At 37.1% G+C, this 15973-nt stretch overlaps 1 protein-coding gene across 44 annotated transcripts in view; it reads right to left on the bottom strand.

The window, feature by feature from the left end:
• Positions 1 to 328: 328 nt before the first annotated feature.
• Positions 329 to 15973, bottom strand: part of NRXN1 (neurexin 1) — a 711526-nt gene continuing 695881 nt past the window's right edge. For all 44 annotated transcript variants that reach the window (XM_064647916.1, XM_064647918.1, XM_064647926.1 and 41 more), the window contains one exon: positions 329 to 3665. In XM_064647916.1, coding sequence (XP_064503986.1) covers positions 3358 to 3665 — 308 coding nt within the window. In that variant the 3' untranslated portion in view covers positions 329 to 3357. The remainder of the gene's footprint in view (positions 3666 to 15973) is intronic.

Below are 15973 nucleotides of genomic sequence, written 5' to 3'. Positions count from 1 at the left end.
AGAAAAAGAAGGGAATTGTTTTTTCATATATAGGAGTAGAGAAATAATCAAGTTTGAATTTTTTTTATTAAAAAAAAATCTAGAAAATTGCAAATTAAGCAAGCCTGTGCAAGAGCAAACAATGTTTTGATGTCATTAATAATTTTCTAACTGGGCCAGTTGAATGCAGGACTTGTAGAAGGTTTTCATTAAAGTGTACAAAGAGTTCTGAGGCTACTCTTTCCTGACATGAATGCCTGCAACTTCATACCAATTCACCACTTTTTTTCAGAGCTTCAAGATGAACATGTACTCCTGATTTAAGAGCAAGAGAAGAAACAAGCCAGCATTTGTATTAAGAAACATTTTTATTAACAAAACAGTAAATTCCACTTGCTTAGCATTTCCAATAATGAATAAATTGGCCTTGCAACAAATAAAAAAATTGTAAATATCTATCACAGAAAGCACTATAAGGTTAGGGGCATTGGGCCTCTCTTTGATGTCTTAGGGTTGAAAGTTTCACACGTTATTTAGTGTTTTGTTAAAAAAGGCAACACAATACAGTCATAGAAATGAAGCCATCTCAGTCAAACAAATTAGGTTATTATAGAGAAAGGATCCAATTTTATGTTAGGTAGTTGGTTTATGTCTGTTTGTTGTTGCTGCTGTTTTTAAACAAAAAGGAATTTTAAATCCACTTGCTGGCACTTCTGATACATCCATAATTGTTTTTTTGTTAAATTACGAAATTAAAGAGGAAAAAGGAGAACCTTCAGAAACAGTGTTAAAATTGTGTTTGCTTATTATAATAGTAGCAGATCTTTTTTTCCTTGATGTATGGATTTAGTTAAAGATTGACCTACCAAACTGCCTGGAAGTTGTCCTGACAATGCTATTTCATTAATGCAATCAATACCAAGCAGAAAAGACCATTTCATCTCGCCCAAACCACATTCTGTCGTGTCAAATCTCCTGTCAACCGATTATTCTTGTTCTTCTATGTATCTTCAACCACTGAAATCTGAATACCACCTGGCTTTCAACTTCTTCTTTCCCCTCTCCAGCTGAAGTCTCTTGCTTCCAGCAATGACCTCCAGTATACCTGCCCCTGCCATTCCCTGAGTACAGCTGTCTTGTAAAGGTGGGAGAAATTACGAATGCCACACAATCTAAGAAATGAACATCAGATGGATTTTTTGAACCTGTACTCATTTTTGTGTAAATGCTAATGAAAATAAATTTATTTTTTTTTACATATGGAACATGACACACCTTGATGTGGTGGGCAAACTTCAAGAGAGGTGTTTTCATGTCAGCTACATGTATTTTTAAAGTGCTTTGACTCCCAGATAGATAGCTGTACCAGTTTCCAATTTCTTTTAATCAGCTACAGTGAATAACACACAACAAAATGTTTTGTGTCTCCTGTTTAAAGCTAATTTTTAATTCCTCCTTCCTGTCTGTAAAATGTCAATATCTATATCCCTCCCAGGAGGCCTTCTGATGATTTGGTTGATTTCTATTGAACTACCCTCTTTCTGTCTAATGTATTCCCTTTGAACTTCCATGTAAATAAAATGTTATGCTATGATTTATTGCTGTGAAACTAATGAAATATTACCAGAAAAAAAACAAACTTAACATGTAAATTACAGCATTATATTTAATATGTTTAACTAAAATGCATTAATGTTTTATATATGCAAGATAAGCTGTGTCACTTTAAAACATGATGAACTTGTCTGGTTATGATGTCTTGCAATACTACACAATCAACTTAGCTAAAAATACTTTTTCATATGTCAAAATGCCCACCACTGAAAAATACTATCGTGCACCTCAAGATTATTTCCTTTTTGGAGAAAGGGATAAATTCTGCAGTAGAATCAGCCTGGATAATTAAAATGGGTATTTTAGATCTTTTACCACCCCATGCTGTAGTAGCTGTCGTTCATATAACTGAATGCCAGATAAACACTATATGATACTTCCTAAGATTCTCAAGAAACTCATCATCCTCATAATTTCTAAGAACAAGGTTTCTGTAAGGCAAACCATGCTCTCCAATAGTGAAGCTTTGACTGGAAGCCAAAGGCCAGTTTAAGTCACTAAATATTTAGCTAATTAACGAATGTTATTTCTAGGAAAATTGGCCATTCTGATCAACTTCATTGATGCATATCAGGAGCAAGAGATGGGGATAGGAGGGAGAAGACAAATTACAGTAGAGATATATTTTTGCTTTCTAGTCCACGTCTTTCATACAAACTACTAAAACTTAATTGCAACATAATAGAGGCTGTACAGGTAAGAAAAAAATTAGCTGACTCTTATATACATTCATACACATCCCCCTTAGTATAACCACTACACTGTAAATTAAAAAGAAAAAAAAAAGGGGAAAAAGTCTGGGACAATTTATAATGGCTGCAAAAAAACTGAAGTATGTCTGTTGCTCCAGATGTCATAAAACTCTCTATACCTAGCAACACTTATAACATTGAGTTTACCAAAAATGGCTGAAGAGCAGATATAGTTTGCATTTTCTATACAACAGGCTATAAAACATCACTTATCACAGTCCAGAAAGCACATATAGATGTGTTTTTATATAAACATATGTAATAACATATTAAGCGTGCATGAAAATTTCCCAATGATTGCATCTATGCCCTCATTTTCTTTTTTTTTTTTTTTGTGGAAATGTGCCTTATATTCCAGATTTTTGTTTTTGTTTTTGAAAATAAGGCCTCCGTACTATTTTCCTCACAACCAGAAAGGGGCTTTTTGAAAGTATTTCTACATAAGTCTTCAGAAAAGCCAGCACTTTGTTTCAAATGCAAGTTTCCAATCACTGCTTCACTGCACCAGATGGCAAACTACGTTTGCTTGTTGAGTCACCATATATAATGACAGTCTTCTCTGACAATAAGACTAACTTACTTCTCAAGAAAGCGCTAGCACTTTGGCTAAATCCAGAATCATAGGTAGCTTCTTTTTTCTTTTTTTTTTCCTGTTTTGTTTTTTTTAAATTTGTTTTGTTTCATATTGTGCCTTGATGTTGTAGTAATACTCCTTGCTTTATGAATGCGTGGTGTCATCATTGTCTTTCAGAAACGTTCCAGCAACATAAAGACAGGCAGAGTAAATGAAAACACTGTGGATGTTAGGGAATTTATCAGCTCCTGTTTCTGAAAAACAAGAGCATGAAATGCTTGTTTTTAAAAACAGTCTTTCCTTTCTGATTGCATTCCCTGTCTTTTTTGTTTGTTTGTTTTTGAATGTGCTTCATAAAAAGTAAAGTAAATAAGTTTGTATTATGTCTCAGATAAAATGAAGACTATTTCTATACAAGCGTTCTTTTAGATGTTGAGATCAGACATAGTACTCCTTATCCTTATTTTTCTTGTTTTTGTTGGAACTTTTAGCGCTGTTGGGCTGTTTTTCCTTGATCACAGCCCCATTGGATTGTGCTGAGTTACTGATGTAGTTTCGACTCTCATCTACGTGATACGATCCTTCATCTCGATTCCTGTACTTGTACATGGCATACAGGAGAATGAGGATACACAGCGCTGCCGCCGCCACGATCCCAACCACCATGCCTGTTGTACTGCTGGATTCACGAATCACCTCGGACGAGCCAGGGTACTCCCTTCCTCCTCCTGCCCTGGTAGGATTTGCTGTAGGTAGATAATGAAATAAGGGAGAGGTTATTATTGAGTTTACGCATTGAGCAGTTAGTCACATCTACCTGCTACAGTCATGCATCTTTCTAATTGCACTCACTGGGTCAGGACTGACACTCTCAATGTACCCAAACTCTACCAGTCCGAAAACAGTTAGGTTTGCAGCCCATTCCATTTTCATGTCTGTCAGCACAAGCAAACAGGCTTTTAAACAAGGAAAAGGACAGAAGGGAACATTTCATTTTAACCTTCAAAGGTATAGTTTGTCCAAGTGTGTTATTAAGCAAAGAACGCCTAAATAATCTGAAATAACAGGTGTGCCAAAATTTATATGCAGGAACATGAACACCTTGGAGGAAGGATTTCCCTCCCTGCCTCTCTCTTTCACTCCTTCTGTAAGGAACAAAAAGTGACACTATAGTACTTATAGAGAAGACAGTAATGATAAGACAGCTTACCAAATAGAATGGAGTAAAAAATGAAAATGTCTGATAGCAGCCAATAAGTTGGCTACAAATAAGGTATCCTCAGCTCTCCTTTACACTTCCCTCAGCAAGCTTCTCAGTTTCTCCTTCCCTCCTAATATTTTTTTCAATTAACTATATTTACTTTTATTACTTTTAGAAAGCTGTCCAGCCCTACCTTCTCTTTTCTAATCCTGAGTCCTCCCTGAATATGGCTACACTTTAGAGCGCTTTTTGATTCAACTTCCCACATTCCCTCTTTTCATCACTGATGCCATTGTCAGACATTCCTTCAAGTAATGTTATATGCCCCAAAGAAACCTCTCAAATTGCACAGAGCAAAGACTCAGTCTCCTAAGAACCCACCTCTCAGGCCAGACTTTGGTCTTTTCAGTTGTGAGATGAATTGAACTGACCTATGTCTTCACACTGTAAAGTCTTCTTGATAGGAACTATTGTGTTATCTGGCACATTTTGTCTCCTTGCACAGCCATGTGAAATGAAACCCTAATTCCAGGAGGAATTTCTAGTTTAAATGCTCACAGCACACACAATGGTTATGTGTTTCCCATGATCTCTTTCCTTTATTGCATTTTGCAGCAGGAGAAGAATTCTATCTTATAGGATCGCTTTAAGAGGCAATAGCTGAGATGGATCTTCTCTAACTTAGCAAGTGCCATGGACAGAAATGAAGTGACCTGGGTCTATGCAATATTGCTCTGATTATTTCAGCATTTCCAAACTTCTGAGCTGCTGTGCACCCTCAGCACTGCCAGCCTTGGCAGAGCTCAGGAGAACAAAAGCAATGAGTGAACCAGGGTTTCCCACTGAGCAGTGCAGAACACTCTCATTAAGCATGCAAGCTGCCTTATAGAAACTGAATTTTAAATCATTATGCATGGCTAAAAATTCAATCTCTAAAATATGAATATTAACTATGAGTACTATTAAACACTAGTCCTACAATATATTTATAATGTTAGCTTTATCGGGCCTTGCCTACAGGTAGCATTTTTATTGAAGTGTATTAGATAAGTGTCTTGCTTAAAGTCCACAAAATCACATTATACCTCAGTCACTTTTTTTTTCTTTGCACTGTAAAGACATATCAGGAAGATTATGATTTTAAGGATGCTACATTAAAGGTAATGCCAGCCTAACTACCTACACTGGTCAAAAAATTGCAACAAGTTTAGACAACCAGAATTGAAAGCAGCCACCAACTACAGACATCTACAAATGGCCTATGAATAATAAACATAGCAAAAAACCCACAAACCTCCAAAAGAAATAAATTTCTTCCCCACCTTAGTATTACTCATCATTTATTTATTGATGATTTACTTGTTCTTACTGCTGAAACACCACTTCCTGGCAGTTATCCCAAATAGATTTAAAGACGTTGACATTTTATTTGGCTGAAAGAACAGAGGCACCACTATAAGGCTCAAAAAATGCCTGTAATTCATATAAAATACCATTTTTACTTTTTTTTTTCTCTCTCTGGAAGTTCTTAGTTGTTATGAGTTAGTACAATTGGTGTTTTGTATGACTACACAAGAGATCTTGAAGTTTCACTTTAGAACGTTTTAAGATTTTTTTTATCATTTCAGGGTAGATGCCACCCTAAGAAAGTGGTCTGTTCCAGTCTGTGGCTGGTTTAGATCCTGTTTCTTCATTGTAGCTATTGTAGAAAATGGAAATTCTTTTACACATAGGGTGTCATTTATTGTTTTACAAAAGACAATGCATTGTTGCAGAACAAAGACTGAGTACTTCCATAGTGAATGAAAATGAGACAAAGTCTTATCCTACTGTATGTGATTTCAGGAAATTAATTTCTGTCTGAGAAATAACAGAAGCAACTGAACAAACTCTGTCAATACCTGATGGACTAACAGCTGCTCCTTCTCTTTAAAATACAGTGATTTGGGCCAAATGCCAGCAATTAACTTTACAATTAATGTCTACTAAGTGACACTTAACAGCTTGCTCAGAGGAAGATGTTCTTCTAACATTGCAACCTAAAGAAACATTTAAGGTATATTTTTCAACACTACCTAAACTCCTGCCTTTCACCTGATGGTTTCCTTTTATTTTAAGAATGTTTTCACAATTATCTCATTTATCCCATCTGTCTGAGAAATATTCAACCACTACATTAATGTTATTTAAACTTATAACATTTCAAAGCATCTGTTGTTACATTTGTTTGGACTTCTGTGAAAGGAGCAGTTCATCAAGGAAAAGGACTTCTTGCTATTTTTCTTCCATTTACATTAAAATATGCTTTTAAACTAGCAAGGCCTCCCAAATGAAGGAGGGGGAAACAGGAAGTTTTACAAAGCACATGGGTTTGTCTGTGAGCATTTTTGGTAGCGACAGCTAATGGAGTACCCACTAAAGCAAGTGTCCTATTCTGAGACAGGGAGGAAAGGTCCAGTGGAAAAAGGCCAGCCTAAACTTCTTCTGAATATATACATAAATAAACAAATTCCCATCCATAATGTTGCTGAAGCAGCTGCCTTCTATTTCAGCAGGACCTTTGACTAAGACTGGAGTACCCAAGGGAAATTTATCTGGATTATTTTTCCCCTGCAAGACAGGAACTATTGCAAGGGACAGCAGATGATCTCAATGGAGAGCAAACGAAGATTATAAGGTTTTGCTCTTTGCTTTCCAGCTCTTGGAGAAACACATCATGCAGTTTTCTTCCTAGCATCTTGGTAGCTGAACCAGGCAGAGTCATTGGCTCCTGGCACAACAGCAGAGGTATGTCTATGGATAACCTTGTCTGCTACTCGATTGCAGTCACTGTTAGTGTCTGCAGCATGAAAAAGATACTAACCTCATCCTAGACATAGTTTCAAGTTTTGCCAGGGGAGGTTTAGGTTAGATATTAGAAAGAATTTCTTTACAGAGAGGGTGATCAGACATTGGAATGAGCTGCCCAGGGAAGTGGTGGATTCTCCATCCCTGGAGATTTTTAAAAAGAGACTGGATGTGGCACTTAGTGCCATGGTCTAGCAACCACAGCAGTAGTGGATCGAGGGTTGGACTGGATCATCTCGGAGGTCTCTTCCAACCCAGCTGATTCTATGATTCTATGATTCTTACTGTAAAGTGAGAAGTGAAATACCTTATAGGTGAATGTTAAGATTAAATGTCATTAAAAAATTCCTCTGTTTTTTAAGAATAAAAAATAATCTAAACAAAACTCCCAAACCTGAACCCATCTATTTATTGAAACAATAAATTGAGGATAATTTGACAAGACAAAATCATAAAGACAATAAATATGTTCAGACCTTGCCATAACAGTGAGAGGAAACAAAAGTCATCTTGTGGTGCAATGATTCCCTCTTAAAACAACTTCTCTGATGCACAGCTCTTCCTCTCAACAGCATACAACTGGATTGTCTCAAAGACTAGCTTGGAACAGACTGATTTTTAAAAGCCTCTTCTACCACTTATGAAAAGCTTTGCATGAAATAATAGCAATTGAGCACAGTTTTACGTTGTGTAATAATGGATTAGAAAGTTATTATTCTTGACTGTATTTCTAAATGGTTTAAAATTTAGAGGGAAAAATCTAACTATTTTCAGTGCCTAGTTTTCATTAATACTGTGAAAAGAAAATTGGAATTGCAGGCTCCCATGGTGTTTGTGAATTGAAATTAGCAGACTTAAAAACAAAACAAAAAAACAACAAAAGGACCCCAAACCTGTTTTCTTTACATTTATGCCTTCCCACAAACTGTGAATAGGAAATTACTCACAAGACAGAAATGTTTAACTACTGCATTTGCAATGAGGCATGAAGGCAATTATTTACAGGACACATATTAATTTTCACTCTGTGTGCTACCATTGTAGACCTGTTTGTGGTCGATTTTCTGTAGCATTGTTGGATTCTGATGAACTGGTTTCTGAGCTCACTGCAATTTCAACACCTCATTACAACAAATACACCTGAAAAACAAACCTCAGCGCTTCCTCTGCAGAACCATTGGGATAGTTGCAGTCCAGTTTCAAAACCAGATGAAGATCTGCTTTAAATTTGTGCAAGAGACTCAGCTCAAAACCCACAGTGGCCTAATACAGGGGTATCTCAGCCTGCTCCCTTCCTACCCAGCTTCAGCTGGCTCTCAAGGGGAGGCAAGAACTGGCTCCCCAGGGGTTGTCCATCAATGACTAAGCTGCCATGGGACAGAAGCAATATGAGGTGGTTCCACATGTGGCTGCTGTAGCTCAGTGACGAACTTTCATCTGACTTGGAACAGTCTATATCCAAAGCCAGGATCTCTCCCATGTCAGAGAGGTACCACAAAACTAACTGCATTTCCAACCACTCACTCTATTCTCCATGATCATAATGGTATCTTGATTCAACAAGAACAGGAGCTGAGACCTGCACACACAACACACTGTGATATGGTGGAAAGGTGTGGTGCCAATGAACAACAGGGCAGCTACAGTTGCCATCTCGAACTCACACTACTGCATTTGTTCTAAGAAATCTGTCAGCCACTGACTGAGTTTGAGGGAACAAGACAATAACCTATTTTCAGAGAAAGTGTTTAAGGGAAAATTATTAAGGTATCAGTTCTACTCTTTGATGTGCAAACCCAGGTTCTTTACTTCCTAGAAGTTGAAATTTTCGAAGGTTCTCAGAAGGAAAGATATCATGCATTAAAATACCTCTAAAGTGACATTAGCTAACTTATCTAGTTATAAAAATAGTCTAGTAGTGGAACACCATCCAAAGCTAAAAAAGCTGTTTTGTAAGAAGCTAAACATTCTCTCTGCACAGAATAGAATGCTTATTTCCAAGCACAATGATTTGTAATATATCGATTTCAAATAATTTACAAATCCTACCAACTCCTTAGGACTGCAGGTTTTGCAAGTAACTTCTTTTTCCCCTGTGGTTGAGAGGTGGAAGGTTGTTTTCTCAACCTTTTAAAATGTCAACCATAAGTCTAAAGGGAGATAGGTTAGTTGGTAGTATAGTAGCAATTGATAGAGCATGTCAAATCAATGAGTTTTATAAGTTACTATGCTCTGCAGAGCTGAGCGGAATATTTCAAACGGTTTTATAAGAAGCTTTTTTCATAAGACTGAATTTAATTTTTAGCTGAAATGGAAAATGTAAACCAATATATCATTTAATGTTTTTAGTAGTCTTTTTCCCTGTGGTCTTGCCCTGTTTATTAGTATATTTTAACATTTTCATTTGCATTACTCCTCTCCTCCAAACAAGGATTCTTTCACCTTTTATTAGTTCAGGTGTCCTACCTCTCCCCATTTCTACATTTGTCATTCACCTTTGCACCTCCGGTTCTTTGTTTTCTACATGAAGTAATTTTCCTGGTTTTGTGCATATTCTGAGAAATCTTTGGTAATTTGGTACTTTGTTTTGTGCATATTCTAAGAAATCTTTGGTAATTTGGTACTTTGTTTCAGAAATTTTGACTGATCAGTAGAGTCAGTAGGTAGTCTACATTTTAAATTGAAGTATTCCTAAATGGGAAAAAAGTGCTTTTGCAAGTAAGATAACATAAGGAAGACAACCCACAAATATTACACTGCCGATAGTGTGTGTTCAAGCTAGAGCTAAGCTGCTGTAATTGTGGGCAACCAGTGCAGACAGCTAAGCCAGTATCATTTTCTCAGTAAGTTGCCTGCAGCTCTAGCTCCCTGAAGACTCAGAGGAGCACCAGTGTAAAAGCAAGAAAAGAACAGGGACACTAGAAACATAAATTTTTGGTGGCAGCTAACTGTAAGATTGGCTTCATCGTACCAAAAATGTACAGTGTTAGTGACAGTGACATTTGGGCACCACTGACCTTAGGAAAAGTTTTGCTATGAGCTTTGCAAGATCAAAGTTTCACTGCTTGCTATTCTTATAATTCTCATCTCATTAAAGAAAAAGGAAAAAAAATTCCAAACCACCTTCTCTAGGAACCAGTTTTCAGCAGGAGAATGCCAAAATGTAGTTGTAAAGAGTGAGGAATCTGATGGCTTGGCCTGCAGAGCACGGAATGATTCCTGCTCATGAAAGGAGCTGGAGGTGCATAAACCCACATTCATCTTCACAACTGTGGGTGATTCCCTGACTGTCTTCCTTCACTAAGCAGCTACTACATGAAGAGATAAATGTCTACACCACAGACATTATATATATGGCTTGAATGTTGGAGCTGAAAGCACACTGCATTCAATTTGTTCCAAATACTGTCATCAAGTCAGATCCATTACTGACAAAGTTGATAATGTGCCTGGGAAAAGAAGGGGCCAGGCTTTCAAGACATCCAAAATATATATATGCACACATACTGGAAATGCAACTGCTATAAATACTGAACTATACCCGGTAACCAAAGGCTCAGATACAACTTGCAGATACAGCTACCCTTGTTCAGCCTGAATCCTATGATTTCCAAAACCTTATATGCTTCTCTGGGAGTGGGAAGAGAAAGACAAATGGAGTTCAGAATTGACATGAACTGCATTTAATGTAATTAGTGTTCTTTTTCTCCTGATAAAATTATTAAAATTAATAAGACTGCCTTGTATTTCTTTGTTTCTCTTATCATACTCTATAAAACAATTCTGGTGTCTCTGATGTTAGCACAAGAAGAAAAGTTTTAGATATCTATAAAGCTTTGTTTTATTTCAGAATATAATTCTTGTGTTCTCACTGCTTTCATCTTTCATTTATCCCTTTTCTGTAACTTTTTAAAGGGTACATTCACAACATATGCTGTATCTGGATCTGAATTTACTGTTTAAGCCAGCTCCCATTTAAACCACCAAAGTCCCAGACCTAGACCATAGCTCTTAACCTCAGCAGAAGTGCTGATTTTGAAACCTATAGGCCAGGATAGCATGTCAACACAGCAGAACAAAGTTTCATTCAGGTCTTTATACAGTTAGAAGGAAATAGCCTAAGGTTCAACTATTTCAGGTACATGCATCCTCATTATAGGTTACTTTTGCCTTGATTTTTTCCTGCTTCCATTTATGAGCAATATCCTTAGAGAATACCTAGTTCTCAAACTTGTCAGCATCCACCTGCCACTTTACAGGCTGTCAAATGACTAGTCACACACTACAATACCCCAGTGTTTCTGCAGAGGTTTAAATTAGGTGTTAGCAAGTGGTTTAAAATTAGTAGCAACAGTCCTAGTACTAGGTATGCAAGAGATAATGAGAATTCACACTGTACTGATTGCTAGAAAACAGTAGCAAGAAGTTTACAATTTGCTCACATCTCCTTTGTCTGGCAGCAGGTTCAGCAACCCCATTCACTGCCAGAAGTCTGTTAGCATGGTTACTGGTTTGATAAGCTGCCTCTGGCATACACCAATTACTTTATAACACCATATTAATTGAATTTATCAGGCATTGGAAATGGCTAGCTGGAAGCACAATGGCTTGCTTGCACACCTCTGATGCCTCTGTTTGAATGCAGAAAACCTGAGCTGCAAAAGAGTGCTGGCATAGACAGTGCCCTGTGTCATTCAACGCAGAGAGGCAAAGCCCTGGCCTCTGCCCTGTGTCCTGTGTGCATGCAGTGCAGCCAGCTTCCCACTTCCTTAGCAAAACTCTGCATTCCCCATTTGCTAGGTGTTTGCCCAGATTCCCATCTTTCTAGCTGTTCCAAATAGCAGTAGGGGTAAAGCAAATTCCCTATAGAATTTTAAGGACCTGATTTAATATCACATTGCTCAAATTTGGTCTGAGAAAGCCTTGGCATGGAAATTGAACAATACAATGTTAATTCAGGCCAATATTTTGGCTACAGACCTTTTCATACCTTTGTGAAATATTGTCTTTCTTTTTCTACCGTGTTCATCAAAACAAGGATGATAAACAGCCCTGAGGAAAAGTGGGTTTTTTTCACCAAAAGAAGAAATTCAATGCATATGCATTACAGAGCTACAAGAAACAGTTTCAGTATTACTAGTGTCCACAATACAGTATGCAATAAAATATATACACTAGATGTAGCAAATCAAACCAGAATGAAGTGTAGCTCAAGGAAAACAATGAGGTTGCATCAGTCAAGGCACCGGTAGCACATGGTCTAATTTCAAACAAACTAGAACAATTCATTTATTTACTCAACAATCTATGTGGAATCTTGATTCTAAGTTTAAGCTTGATTTTAAAAACCAATTTTTAGGATTATACCCTTTATTTTAGGATTTTAAAGCAGATTGACATGAAAATGAATGGAATCTGTTCCAGATTCAATGATTTCTTTACTTCACCCTTATGCAAGTAAATTCTCCGCCTTTCCAATATTCCTTATTCAATCAGAAAAAGTCTCAGTCAAGTCAGCAAATTACTTAACTGTTTCTGAAAACCTCAGTTTTGCAATTATTAATTTGCTCATTTTCTGCATTTTTCAACCAGTGTCAGAGTGTGAAGTCTGCCTATGGAAAATGAGTGCCCATACTCTTTGTTTGGCCTTATTTCATTGGTTTCAGTAAACATAATGTGTTTTACAGCCTGTTCTTCAGTTAAGTGGGTCTTTGGTTCTAGGTTAAAAAGATGTTGAAAATGGTGGAAACATCTGTGAAAGCTGTCAAAGAACACGTCTTTATTTCACAGCTAACAACTAAGAATCACAAAAGATTTAGAACTGCCTAGAACCTATTTTCATGTATTAATGATACATGCACATAAACTGGGGCTTAATAAGTTATTTTACTGAAAATCTTGAATACTAATCTTGAAAAATACGACTGCTTTGTTTCAGAGAGCAGGGACATAGATCTAATTTCATTTTTTTGGTGTCTGACAACTGCATTCATGGACAATTAATTCTTTAAGGTCTATGTAATACCTACCCGTAGGCAGGTCATCTGGGAGTATCAAAAAGAATAAGTCAAGCAACTGCTCATGTGCAATCAACAGTTTTTCCTGAAAATTTTTCTAGGGAAAATCAGGATGTAAGTCCTCAAGAACATATGCATGTACTTGTGTGAAGGGAGAGAGAAAACAAGGGACAATATTAAATGGAGGATTGTGAGACAAATGGTTTTCTCCCAAGAAGCCTCAGCAATGAAACAAGACCATATTCCTCCACCTCTGTCCTGGTCTGCATTTGCTTCCTCTCTCTCCCATTATCTTGTATAGAGACCGTACACTTGCCTGTGATTGACTAACTTATCACTTCTATACCTGAATTAAAGGACATGATATTCGTGGACATTTCACAGTTCATAATCCAGACAAGTACTGAAAAATCTTGGGAATTCCTTTGAAGTGAGTGGGTACGACATTTACCCACATGCATTTGTGAAGAAGTGATGTGAGGGCCTAGTTTCCTTCTCTGCATACACATCCCAGTCTCAGTAGCACAGTTGGACCTTGTGCTTCAGCTCTGCCTCCTCTAAATACCTTCAGAACTGAATCACTAATGGTCTTTTACATCTTTAAAAGAAAGAAAAATAACAGATCCTTCTTTCTTGGGACACTCCTTCAGGAGCATTGAGTAACGTGCCCATTTTTCTTGAATTATTATTTATAAAATCAGTGCATTTCTTCAAACTACTCAAAATGTTACCATCTGGTTTTGTCTATGCTGTGGAGATGTCTAACTCCAGACCACTGAACATGTAACAACAAGACTACTAACTGTCACTTACTAAATTTTTTCTGCACAAGAACTGTCTTTTCATGTTGTCTGTGTATGTCTGAAGCATGAAGCACAGCTTTAGATACCGCCATACAAATAAGAACCCCAGTATTTACACTGTGAATGTTTGCCAGCTGGGATTAAACCATGACACCCATTCTTATATAATTCTTATACACATTATAGAAGTGAGAAAATCCAACTTTAGCAAGAATACATGTGGAATGTGAATGCACCCTCAAAGTTCACACACAAGGAAAATTGTTCATCATTCACGCACCAGTGGAGAAGGTCTTGTGCAAGTTTACAGAGAGCTTTGTATGATTTATAGCAATCTGATGTCAATATTTCTTACCAGTTGTAGAGCAGAGTGAGCTGCTGATATCCCATTGATAGAAAACCATTGTGTTCTGAAAAAAAAGCCAGCTCCCTGGTATCCATCTATATTACTCTTTCTGACACTGTGAATGTGTGAAAATCCTAAGGACTGATAAGAAACCTACAGTTTATTCAGTGTTCCCATGTTTCAAAATGTCATGGCTGGCAAAGAGTAGAGATCAGCACTGGTACAATGGATCAACCATTGCCAATGGTACAATAGTACAATGGTACAACCATCAACCAATGGATCAACCTCATTTTTTAAGATAATTTAGGAAAAAAATCTTTTTGATCAAATTCAAATTAGAAATGCCATATTTGTAATTCGCCACGACAGATGCTAAGACCTCAGCCTGTTGACAAGGAATTAGTCCACTTTGCAATAAAATAATTTGGAAAAATGCAACATTTGTTCTCTTTCTGTTCCTTTGGGGAGGGCCTTATGATTTATATATATAAAAAAATAAGCTTAACAAATATTTTAACTTTATTTATAGGAAAATTAACCTATTTCTTAATCCCCTCAGTTCCTTTATGTATAGCCACAGTAAGTGCTAACATTTGGCAAGTTTGTAAGTAAAGAATAATTTTCACCCTGTAGCAGCTTATGCAGAGATGTCCATGTGTATTTCAGCTAAGCATTTTAAAAGTCTGATTCAAGACAGCTCAGTGATATTTCTAGCACTGGAAATGCATGCAGAAAACTACAGGATAATTGGACTGAGGCACAAATATTCCCTTTATGTCTTAAGCCATAATGAATACAGTAGCCCTATGAACTAACTGTAATTTTATTTTTCTTTGTTTCAGCTTCTTGCACAATGTATTCCATGAAGAGCATTAAATAGGGCACTCGCAGTGATGTATAAATTATAGGAGTCACTTCACCTCCTACTGCAATGTTATCTTGCTGCCAGATGCACCAGGAATACATTGCAGTAATTCGTGACAGGAAAAGAGGAGCAAAACTTCTAGCAGTGATCATAAACCACTCACAGTCTATACTTCACAGCTCTGCCTGTTAGAAAAACAGGTACCAGTTCTGGGACCAAACCTAAACCATCACAAGGTGTCTGAGAACATAGGGTTCTGAGCCATCTCCATCTATCCAACACATTATCACACGCAGGAAGCAGTTTGCATGCACAGCCCCATACTGTTCTGCTCACGGGGCAAAGCCTTCCCCAGAGCAGTGACCGAACTGTAAGAGTCATCTTAAGCAGTGGTTTTTTCACTCTCTTGGCTGCACTGATGCTTTGGAGATTTCTGACTGTCACCAGCAGTTTTCTGCAATGCAATGAGCATGGCCAGGATGTAGGAAAATTAAAAACATGCTCAAAGATCAGTCCATAATCATCTATCCTATTAATCTTTTTTACTTAATAATATAGGAAAATAACTGATCCCATTTCTCGCTCTAAATCAAGAATCAGGGCTAAGAAAGGTAACCAGTGCTACCAGTTGGTATAATCACTGAACTCTGTCCTGACTACTCTTATTCTTTTTTACTTACAGAACTAGAATAAGACAAGATCTGATATCAATTAAACACTGTCCTGGGAAGTAGAAACCAAAAGCTGCCAGGCAAATCAAGGGATGATAAGTATTTTTTTTGCAACATGTGAAGTTCCATTGGTAGAAAGACACTTGTTTGAACGTGAAAAAAGCTTGTTTCTGTAAGACCCCTCTTTAACTTTGAAGGTTGTCTTCTGCTAAAACTCCTAAGACCAGCAAATGCCCTATATTCTAGCTTTAAGACTGCTAAAACCTGTATCTATCCCATTTCTGCTGGGGCTGTTAGGAGA

Source organism: Pseudopipra pipra, chromosome 3 (assembly GCF_036250125.1).
Source record: "Pseudopipra pipra isolate bDixPip1 chromosome 3, bDixPip1.hap1, whole genome shotgun sequence".
In the NCBI taxonomy this organism is placed as follows: Eukaryota; Metazoa; Chordata; class Aves; order Passeriformes; family Pipridae; genus Pseudopipra; species Pseudopipra pipra.
Note: the sequence above shows the minus strand (reverse complement) of the source record. Positions and strands in the feature narration are given on the sequence as shown.